Source organism: Aotus nancymaae, unplaced genomic scaffold, assembly GCF_030222135.1.
Source record: "Aotus nancymaae isolate 86718 unplaced genomic scaffold, 86718_ANA_hifiasm-v0.15.2.pri h1tg000028l, whole genome shotgun sequence".
NCBI classification, from domain to species: Eukaryota; Metazoa; Chordata; class Mammalia; order Primates; family Aotidae; genus Aotus; species Aotus nancymaae.
In genome coordinates this window covers 26,849,081-26,860,584 of record NW_026988441.1, presented here as the reverse complement: position 1 = coordinate 26,860,584, position 11,504 = coordinate 26,849,081, and the positions used below count along the sequence as shown (strand labels likewise).

General features: G+C 53.3%; 1 protein-coding gene across 4 annotated transcripts in view; it reads left to right on the top strand.

Annotated features, from left to right (window-relative positions):
- Positions 1–434: 434 nt before the first annotated feature.
- Positions 435–11,504, top strand: part of CRTC1 (CREB regulated transcription coactivator 1) — a 92,453-nt gene continuing 81,383 nt past the window's right edge. For all 4 annotated transcript variants that reach the window (XM_064381616.1, XM_064381615.1, XM_064381617.1 and 1 more), the window contains exon 1: positions 435–604. In XM_064381616.1, the coding sequence (XP_064237686.1) occupies positions 479–604 (126 nt within the window). In that variant the 5' untranslated portion in view covers positions 435–478. The remainder of the gene's footprint in view (positions 605–11,504) is intronic.

Genomic DNA, 11,504 nt, shown 5'->3' with positions numbered 1-11,504 from the left:
GCATGAATGACCAACGTCCTAGTCTGTTTTCAGAGCTTTTAGTTCAAACTCAAGTTCAACCTCGGGGTGCTACCAATCTTCAGGGGGTGCCTGGCCCCACCCTTGTGAATTGGGTCTGGGTCAGGCCGTCTCCCTCTTGGGGGCTCCAGTGCCCCAGCCGGTTCGCGGTCCTTGTCCAACAGCCAGGCGGCCGCTGTCCAGCGGGCCAGGAGGCGGATCACTGCGCCGGCGCTGAAATTTCCACTCGCGCCCCACACTGCCCTCCCCGCTGGCCCGGAGCGCGCCGCTCGGGCGCGCGCATGCGCCTTCGCCCCCGCGCCGCGCGCTGCCCCGTGCGCCTGCGCCGCGCTCACAACCACCAGCGCGCCTGCGCACTGCTCGCCGCCCGTGGGCCCAGCCGGCGCTTGCGCGGTGGCGCGGGCGAGTGGGGGGGCGAAGAGGTGGAGGAGGAGGAGGAGGAGGAGGCGGCGGCGAGAAGATGGCGACTTCGAACAATCCGCGGAAATTCAGCGAGAAGATCGCGCTGCACAATCAGAAGCAGGCGGAGGAGACGGCGGCCTTCGAGGAGGTCATGAAGGACCTGAGCCTGACGCGGGCCGCGCGGGTAAGGGGGGGCTGCCCGCGCCGACCCTTCAGGGCCGGCAGAGGGAGGGAGGGGGCGCGTGTCCGGCGTATGCACGGGGCGGGGGGGGGCGCTCGGCGGGGGCGGGGCGCGCGGCGGGGGCGGGGCTTGGCACGGCCCTAGGGGGACAGGTGTCCCCACGCCCCGGGCGTCGTGGGCGGGACAGGTGACCCCACATCATCCATACCTGATGGGGTGCAAGTGCCCCACATCACTGCTCTCCGGAGGAGATAGGGGCCTGTACATCATTACTACTAGGAGGGAACAGGTGCCAGGACCTCGTTGCTACCTGCAGGGGACAGGTGTCCCTACATCACTGCTACCCAAGGAGGACAGGTGCCCCACATCATTAGTACCTGGAAGGGGCAGGTGTCCCCGCATCATTGCTACATGGGGGCCAGGATGACACAGGTGTATGAGCTGGATGCTTCTTGCAAGCACCATTGGTACCTGAGGGTGAGGGTGCAAGTGCCCCCGCATCCTTGCTACATGGGAGGGACAGATGCCCTCCCGTCCTTACTACCTGAGGGAGACCGCTGTCTCTACATCATTGTTATCTGTGCCTTTACTCCCTGGCTGTTGAAGGAGGAACACATGTCCCCACTTGCAGACCTGAGGTGGGACAGGGATCTCTCCCTCTTGGACAGCTGAGGGAATGGTCAGATCCTGTCCCCCGGGGGGTCTAGAGGGGGGCCAAGAAGGCAGATTGTGCTCAGTTCTGGAACTTGGAGTGGAGACAGCTGCCCCTTCTCCATGTAGCCCATATGGTGGGGACCAGGTGATGTTCCTCCCAGTGGAACAGGGAGGACGCTGACCACAGATGGCCCCTGCCCTCTCGGGACCAGGGAGGAGGGCCAGGTCTGCCTCAGGTGGCTGGGTGCATTTGTTGTGTATAGGGGCAGGCCAGCTTCTGCCAGGCTCCTGGTTGGCAGAGCAGATACCCTGCAAATCTCACCTCGGAAGTTCCTGTGGGCCAGGAGCAGTGGCTTGATTGGGGCTGGTGTCTGAGCACGGCAAGGCACCCGAGCTCCTTGGGCCTCAGTTTCTTCCCTTGTCAAGCATTCTAGCAAGACCTTCGTTCTGGGTCAAGGCGGTGAGCACACTTTGCAAAGGTGTTGCTGAATCTCCACGTTGTTCTTGCAGTGTGGTGAGACCTCTCTCCTGCACCCTGGGGCCTTGGGGAGGATTTGGGTGGGCTTTGCAGGCACCCATGTTCCTGGTTTCTGGATTTGGCCCCTGATGTGACTGGCTCAGGTAGACTTAACCTCAGTCTCCGATTCCTCAGGTAGCACTTTCAGGTTGCCTTGTTTCCTAACTAGTTGTTTGTTTCTCTGAGACGTTGTAACCTTATAGACTAGGATTTGTGTCTTCATTTCTCTGTTAGTAATGATTGGGTGCTTGCTGTCAGCCAGATACTGCTTTAGGCATGCTTGGTGAGCGTGCACATCTGTCCCCGCAGCTCCAAGCAGCTACGTTCTTGCTCAGGATGTAGAGAAAGAGATGGCTGGTGGTTGAATGAATGAATGAATGAATGAATGAAAAACAATAAGAAGATGGCAGGACACCATGGCTAACGCCTATAATCCCAGCACTTTGGAAGGCTGAGGCGGGCAGATCACCTGAGGTCAGGAGTTTGAGACCAGCCTGGCCAACGTGGTGAAACCCCATCTTTTTTTTTGAGACGGAGTCTCGCTCTTGTTACCCAGGCTGGAGTGCAATGGCGCGATCTCGGCTCACCGCAACCTCCGCCTCCTGGGTTCAGGCAATTCTCCTGCCTCAGCCTCCTGAGTAGCTGGGATTACAGGCACGCGCCACCGTGCCCAGCTAATTTTTTTGTATTAATAGAGACGGGGTTTCACAATGTTGACCAGGATGGTCTCGATCTCTCGACCTCGTGATCCACCCGCCTCGGCCTCCCAAAGTGCTGGGATTACAGGCTTGAGCCACCGCACCCGGCTGAAACCCCATCTTTACTAAAAATATGAAAATTAGCTGGGCGTGGTGGTGGGCGCCTGTAATCCCAGCTACTTGGGAGACTGAGGCAGGAGAATCACTTGAACCTGGGAGGTGGAGGTTGCAGTGAGCCGAGATCATGCCACTGCACTCCAGTCTGGTCGACAAGAGTGAAACTCCGTCTCAAAAAAAAAAAAAAAAGAAGATAAGAAGAAAATATGCAGTTTGAGCATCCTTCCACATAAATGTCCCCCACATATCAGGGCTCCTGAGGCAGTAGTGGCCACTTCTGGTCTCCAGTACATGGTGTGTGCTAGCATGCAGTTGATGTCAAATGTTTGCAGCGTGACCGGAAGAAATGGGTCACAGTAGTTTCACGGGTGTCATCATGATTGGAAGTTCAGTTTCTGCCTGGGATTGGACATAGATTATTGTTTGTTGAAAAGATCTCTTTAAAATAACAGCTTTATTGAGATATGATTCACACATCATACAATTTACTTGTTTAAAGTGTATAGTTTGGTGGTTTTTAGTAAATTCACAGAGTTTTGCAACCGTCGGTATTTTGTAATTCCAGAACATTTTTTATCCACCCAAAAAGAAACCCCATCCCCGTTAACAGTCACTCCCCATTCCCCCTCCCCCAGCCCCTGGCAACCACTGAGTCGTCTTCTGTTGCTGTGGGTTTGCCTATTCTGGGCATTTTGTATAAATGGAATCATTAGCACGTGGCGTTTGTGATCGGCATCTTTCACTCAGCATCATATTTCGAGGCTCATCTCTGTAATATCATGGATCAGTGCTTTGTTCCTTTTTATGGTCAAGTAATATTCCATTGTATGGATATGTTGTATTGTTTATCCACTCAACGATCAATGAATTTAGAAAAAATTCTGAGGCTGTGCACGGTGGCTCACGCCTGTAATCCCAGCGCTTTGGAAGGCCCAGGTGGGTGGATCACCTGAGGTCAGGAGTTCGAGACCAGCCTGGCCAACATGGTGAAACCTTGTCTCTACTAAAAATACAAAAATTAGTTGGACGTGGTGGCACAGGCCTGTAATCCCAGCTACTTGTGGGGCTGAGGCAGGAGAATCACTTGAACCCAGGAGGCGGGGTTTGGGATGAGCCGAGATCATGCCACTACTCCAGCTTGGGCAACAGAGTGAGACTCTGTCTCAAAAGAAGGCTGGGAGCAGTGGCTTACGCCCGTGATCCCAGCACTTTGGGAGGCCAAGGTGGGCGGATCACAAGGTCAGGAGATCAAGACCAGCCTGGCCAACATGGTGAAACCCTGTCTCTGCTAAAAATACAAAAATTAGCCAGGCGTGGTGGCACGTGCCTGTAGTCTCAGCTACTTGGGAGGCCGAGGCAGGAGAGTGGCTTGAACCTGGGAGGTGGAGGTTGCAGTGAGCTGAGATTGTGCCATTGCACTCCAGCCTGGGTGACAAGAGTAAGACTCCATCTCAAGGAAAAAAAAGAAAAGATTCTGAAGATGTGCAGATGGCAGTTCTTTCAGCCCTGAAAGAAGATGGTTTCCATTTCCTGTCTTCCTCATCTCCTGGGGTCAGGAGCAGGGGCTCTGGGCAGAGGTGAGCCTGCACTTGATTTTTAGACAAAAAGCAGTGTTCTCTCTCTGGGGCAGGGGGAATTCTGTCCCCAGGGGACACTTGGTGATGTCTGGAGACATTTTGGGTCATCGTGATTCGGGGGTGCTCCTAATCTTGTGGTTGGAGGATGGGGATGCCGCCCGACAACCTGCAGTGCACAGTATGGCCCCACCATGTGGAGCAATCTGGCCCCAGATTCGGCAGTGCCAAGGTGGAGAAACTCTTTTTTTTTTCTTTTGAGACAGACTCTCGGTCTGTCACCCAGGCTAGAGTGCAGTGGCACCATCTTGGTTCTCTGCAACCTCTGCCTCCTGAGTTCAATCTGTTCTCCTGCCTCAGCCTCCCAATTAGCTGGGATTACAGGTACTTGCCACCACGCCTGGCTAATTTTTGTATTTTTCATAGAGACGGGATTTCACTGTGTTGGCCAGATTGGTCTCAAACTCCTGACCTCAAGTGATCCAGCTGCCTCGGCCTCCCAAATTGCTGGGATTACAGGTGTGAGCCACTATGCCCAGCCAAGGCTGAAAAACTTTTGATTAGAGGTGTCACAGTGAGGTGGGCCAGGACGTGAGCTTTGCATCTGGGCAGGTAGAGTTCCATCCTTTGCACCCACCTGAATGGCTGTGCCATCTCTGGGCAGGCTGCGACCAGGGTGGGCAAGCTTATTCCCAGCTTGACTGGCCACTCACAGGCCAAGTGGCATGTCCACAGTGCCCGGAGCAGAAGGAACCTACATGATGCAGGCTTCCCTCCTGCCCTCCCTCTGTGGCTGCAGCCATGGCACGCTGCCTCCTCAGACTGTAGACACCAGGGATTGGCCTGCACCTGCAGCCAGGTGAGGCATGGCCCAGTTGGCATCTGCTCCTCTCCTGTGAATTCCAAAGGATGATATGTCACTCAGGTGTCCGTTCACAGTCACCCGTGGTGATGGTACCTGATGTGTCTTGTGGCCGGGGAGGGCCAGTCAGCAGATGTTTGGCTAGATGAGGACAAGGACCTCACCAGGGCACAAGCACCCAAGGGATGTGGTGGGTGGGGAGACAGCACGTAAAGTCAGGAGACTGTTTGCAGGTCTTGGGGCCTAGGGGTCGGTGTGCGGGTGTTCCCTCCTCTTCTTAGGCTTGGGTCAGCATGACAGGCAGGGAAAGCTGTGGCACTCTGCTGTGTGAGTTTAGGTGGGTTTCTTAACCCCCTGGGCCATAGAATCCCGACGTGTAAAGTTGAGGCAGTGTGTTCATACCATCAAACGACAATTTTCATTGCTTGGCATGTCTCAGAGACTGTGGGGTGCTGGGGCTCCTGCATGGTACGGGGCATGCTGGGGCTGTGTTGTTGGGGAGTCAGCGTGGTTTTGGGGGGACAGGAGAGCATCGCTGCACCTGAATGAAGCAGACATCCTCAGAAGGTGGCACACGCTGGGAGGGAAGTGGCACAGCCATGTTCTAGGAGCGGCTGGGACAGGGGTGATGTGGCATCCCCGGAGAGCAGGGAAGAGCACTCCAGGTTGGGGACAGGCTCGGTCACAGCCCTGCGGCGAGAAGGACTTAGTGAGGTTGAGAATGGGCGGAAAGCAGGGAGGAGGGCAGGTGAGGCTGCAGGGGCTTGGATCTCCCCCAAGGGAGGGGCCCAGGAACTCACCGCTTGTTTTCTTTTCTTTTTTTTTTTTTTTTGTGGCGGGGGCAGAGTTTTGCTTTGTTGCCCAGGCTGGAGTGCAATAGCATGATCTCAGCTCACTGCAACCTCCGCCTCCCAGGTTCAGGTGATTCTCCTGCCTCAGCCTCCTGAGTAGCTGAGATTACAGGCAGTTGCCACCGTGTCAGCTAATTTTTGTATTTTTTAGTAGAGACAGGGTTTTGCCATATTGGGCAGGCTGATCTCGAACTCCTGACCTTAAGTGATCTGCCCACCTCGGCCTTCCAAAGTACTGGGATTACAGGAGTGAGCCACCGCACCTGGTCTGCTAATCTGTTTTCTGTCTTTATGGATTTGCCTGCTCTGGGCATTTCATATCAACAGAATTCTGTACCGTGAGGCAAATCCTGCACTGTGAGGCGTTTTGTGTCTGACTTCTTTTACTTAGCATGGTGTTTTCAAGGCTCTAACTTGGATCAGTGTTTCGTTTCTTTCTTTTCTTTTTCTTTGTTTTTTTTTTTGAGACAGAGTCTTGCTCTGTCTCCCAGGCTGGAGTGCAGTGGCACCCTCTCGGCTCACTGCAACCTCTGCCTCCCGGGTTCAAGTGATTCTTCTGCCGCAGCCTCCCGAGTAGCTGGGATTACAGGCACATGCCACCATGCCCTGCTAATTTTTGTATTTTGTTTTTTGAGACGGAGTCTTGCTGTGTTGCCCAGGCTGGAGTGCAATGCCATGCTCTCGGCTCACTGCAGCCTCCGCCTCCCGGGTTCAAGCAATTTTCCTGCCTCAGCCTCCCAAGTAGCTGGGATTACAGGTGTGTGCCACAATGCCCAGCTAATTTTTGTATTTTTAAGTAGAGATGGGGTTTCACCATGTTGGTCAGGCTGGTCTCGAACCCCTGACCTCGTGATCCGCCCGCCTCATCCTCCCAAAGTGCTAGGATTACAGGCATGAGCCACCACGCCTGACTTAATTTTTGTATTTTTGGTAGAGACGGGGTTTCTACAGGTTGGCCAGGGTGGTCTCTAAGTCCTGACCTTAGGTGCTCCACCAGCCTCGGTCTCCCAAAGTGCTGGGATTACAGGCATGAGCCACCATGCCCGGCCTTCATTTCTTTCTTTTTTTTCCTTCTTTTTTTTAATTTATTTCTTAAAATTGGTGGCATGGCTAGATGCAGTGGCTCATGCCGATAATCCCAACACTTTGGGAGGCCAAGGAGGTGGGCGGATCACCTGAGGTCTGGAGTTCGAGACCAGCCTGACCAACATGGTGAAAACCCATCTCTACTAAAAATACCAAAATCAGCTGGGTGTGGTGGCGGGCGCCTATAATCCTAACTACTTGAGAGACTGAGGCAGGAGAATTGCTTGATCCTGGGAGGCGGAGGTTGCTGTGAGCCGAGATCGTGCCACTGCACTCCAGCCTGGGTGACAGAGTGTTACTCTGTCTTAAAAAAAAAGAAAATTGATGGCCATATATGTACATTACATTTACCATTTCAACCTTTTTTTTTTTTTTTGACACAGAGTTTCGCTCTTGTTACCCAGGCTGGAGTGCAATGGCGCGATCTCGGCTCACCGCAACCTCTGCCTCCTGGGTTCAGGCAATTCTCCTGCCTCAGCCTCCTGAGTAGCTGGGATTACAGGCACGTGCCACCATGCCCAGCTAATTTTTTGTATTTTTAGTAGAGACAGGGTTTCACCATGTTGACCAGTCAACCTTTTTTAAGTATAAAATTCAGTGGCATTAACCCCATTCCCAGTGTGGTGCACCGTCACTGGCGTGGCCCAGTAGGATTCCGTGTAATATTCCATGGTGTGGGTCTACCCCATTTTGTCCCTTCATCTGTCCGTGAACATGGGTTGTTTCCACCTTTGGCTGTCGTGAGTCACGCTGCCGTGGGCATCTGTGTCCACGTTTTTGGGTGGATGTGTGTCTTCATGTCTCAGAGCATGTGCTGGGGATTGGAGGTGCTGGGTCCTTTGGTAACTCTCCATTATCCATTCGAGGATGCCATGTGCCTTAGGAGGATGGCTGTGGCTGTGGGTGGGATGGGTGTGGTACGAGTGGCCGTTGCAGGCATCCAGGTCGGGGAGTGATGGCTGCAGCAAGGGAGTGACCGGGAATGGGTGGATTTGGTGGTGTTTCTGTAGCAGAGCGGCCCAGACATGTTGGAGGATCAGATATTTTGGGTGAGGGGAAGGGAGGGGGTGTGTCATCTGCCTGCCTGAGGCTCAGGACGCTGGGGACTCCTCCTTGACTGACATTGAGGACCTCAGGCAGCAGCATTCACATTTGCACAGCCAACACCAGTCAACTTGAGAACATTTTGTCCCCCTAAAAGGAGACCTGATCCCCACTGGCAGTTACTCCCTACTCCCCCTACCCCAGCCATGGCAGCCACTAATCTGCGTTTCTTTCTCTCTTTCTCTCTCTCTTTCTTTCTCCCTTTCTTTCTTTCTTTTTCTTCCTTCCTTCTTTCCTTCCCTTCCTTCCCTTCCTTCCCTTCCTTTTCTTTCTCTCATCTGAACTCTGTCACCCAGGCTGGAATGCAGTAGCACGATCTTGGCTCACTGCAACCTCTGTCTCCCGGGTTCAAGTGATATTCTCCTGCCTCAGCCTCCTTAGTAGCTGAGATTACAGGCAGGTGCCACCATGTCCAGCTAATTTTTATGTTTTAGTAGAGACAGGGTTTTGCCATATTGGGCAGGCCGATCCCGAACTCCTGACCTTAAATGATCCGCCCACCTTCGGCTAGAAAAAGTCTCCAGGCAAAGCAGTCACGGTGGCACGGCCAGGGCTGAAGGAGGGCACTCTCCTGCTCTTACCTACCCTGTGAAGCTGGTGGCTTTGCAGAGGCTGGAGTAAAACGGGCCCTTGGGCTGCAGGCACAGCACAGCGGTCGCTAGGTTAGCTGAGTGCCGAGCCCGCCCCCAGTCCTGGCTTTGGCGCCACTTGCTTCTGTGCCAGCTGCTTCAGCTGTCTGGTGCCATCCGCAGCCTCCGTACATATGCTGGCCTCCCTGAGCTTCTGTGACCAGAAGGCGGGGCGAGCCGCCCTCGTCCTCATCACTCCCCCGGCCCCTCCAAAAAGCGCAGCTGTCTCAGTACTCCCCAGGTTGTGAGCTGCATGCCCCGCAGCAGGCTGAATGGTGGCCCTTAAAAAGCATCTGCTTCTGAATAAAACAAAAATAAGAACCTGAAAAAAAAAATCTGCTTCCCTCCTAGCCCCGTAATCTGTGAATGGGACCTTAATGGGAAAAAAGGTCTCTGTAGATGTCATTAAGGTAAGGATCTGGAGATGAGGTCACCCTGGGGGGTGGCTCTAGATCCAGTGACTGGTGTCCTTACGGAGGGAAGAGTGGGCCCGGTGGTGCTGCGGGCCTTAATCCCAGTGCTTTGGGAGGCTGAAGCAGGAGGATTGTTTGACTCCAGGAGTTTGAGGTTACAATGAGCTATGATCACTGCACCACCACTGCACTCCAGCCTCGGTGACAGGGTGAGATCCTCTCTCAAAAAAAAAAAAAAAAAAAGAAAAAGATGGAGGGGGACCAGGCATAGCGGCTCATGCCTGTAATCTCAACATTTTAAGAGTCTGAGGTGGGAGGATAACTTGAAGCCAGGAGTTTGAGACCAGCCTGGGCGACAAAGTGAGAACCCGTCTCTATGGAAAAAATCTTTTTTTCAAATTAGCCAGGTGTGGTGGTGTGCGCTTGTAGTCCCAGCCACTGGGGAGGGTGAAATGGGAGGTCGTAAGAGTTCAGAGCTGTGGTGAGCCATGATCGCACCACTGCACTCCAGCTGGGGCGAAAGAGTGAGACCCTTTTCTCCAAAACAAATAAGAAAGAGACAGGAAAGGACACAGAAGCAGAGACTGGAGCGACGTGGTCACAAGCCAAGGACTGCCGGGAGGCCCCAGAAGCTGGAAGGGATAGGAAGGGTCTTCCTTTGGAGCCTCTGGAGGGACTGTGGCCCTGCCAGTGCCTTTTTTTTTTTTTTGAGTCGGAGTCTCGCTCTGTCACCCAGGCTGGAGCACAGTGGTGTAATCACAGCTCACTGCAGCCTCAAACTCCTGGGCTTAAGCAATCCTCCTGCCTCAGCCTCTTAATAGCTGGGACCACTGGCATGTGCCACCACGCCGGCGAATTTTCTTATTTTTTGTAGACACCGGGTTTTGCCATGTTGTCCAGGCTGGTCTCAAACTCCAGGGCTCAAGCAATCCACCTGCCTTGGCCTCCCAAAGTGCTGAGATTACAGGTGTGAACCACCATGCCTGGCCTGAACATTTTAAATATTTATTTATTTATTTATTTAGAGACAGGATCTTGCTCTGTTTCCCAGGCTGGAGTGCAGTGATGTGATTGCGGCTCACACCATCCTTGAACTCCTAGGCTCAAGTGATCCTCCCATGTCAGCCTCCCAAGTAGCTGGGACGCCAGGTGTGCACTACCATGTCCAGCTAATTTTTTTATTTTTTATTTTTTGTAGAGACGAGGTGTTACTATGTTGCCCAGGCTGATCTTGAACTCCTGGACCAAAGTGACCCTCTCGCCTCAGCCTCCCAGAATGTTGGGATTACAGGCATGAGCCACCATACCTTGTCCCAAAACAAGGAGTTAAAAACATAAACTAGAACCTTGTTGCTTGGCAGAGCTCACAAGCCTCCACTTGGTTTCTCTTTGTGTGACTCAGTTGCCTGAACCAAGCTTCTTTCTCCTACAACCTTGACCTTGGAAGCATCATTTCCTGCCATTAACCCTCATGGTCTTGGAGGAGGTGGCCAAGGGGCATTATCACTGTGTGGCCTGAGGTTCTTCCCACATCTGTCAGCTCTAGGCAGAGTATCCTCTTTCTCTGTGGCCAGCACAGAGCAAGTTTCTTTTTCTCTCTCTCTTTTTTTTTTTGATACAGAGTCTCACTCTGTCACCCAGGCTGGAGTGCAGTGGCACGATCTTGCTCACTGCAACCTCTGCCTCCCAGGTTCAAGCGATTCTCCTGCCTTAGCCTCCCAAGTAGCTGGGACTACAGGCATCTGCCACCATGCCTAGCTAATTTTTTGTGTTTTTAGCTGAGATGGGTTTCACTGTGTTAATCAGGATGGTCTGTCTCCTGACCTTGTGATCTACCCGCCTCGACCTCCCAAAGTGCTGGGATTACAGGCATGAGCCCGGCTTTTTTTTTGACACAGAGTTTTACTTTTGTTGCCCAGGCTGGAATGCAGTGGCGCGATCTCAGCTCACTGTAGCCTCCACTTCCTGGGTTCAAGCAATTCTTCTGCTTCAGCCTCCCAAGTAGCTGGGATTACAGGCACGCGACACCATGCCCGGCTAATTTTGTATTTTTAGTAGAGATGAGGTTTCACCATGTTGGCCAGGCTGGTCTCGAACTCCTGATGTCAAGTGATCCACCCACCTTGGCCTCCCAAAGTGCTGGGATTACAGACATGAACCACCATGCCCGGCTAATTTTTGTAGTTTTGATAGAAATAGGGTTTTGCCATGTTTGCCAGGCTGGTCTCTAACTCCTGGTCTCAAGAGATCTGCCCGCCTTGGCCTCCCAAAGTGCTGGGATTGCCGATGTGAGCCACCGTGCCCAGCCTGCGGATTTCTTTTTAAATGGACTCTGTAAAATGCCATATAGACAGTGCGAGTGGGCTCTGCCCTGGGGAGAGACTGGCCTGAGCCCAGG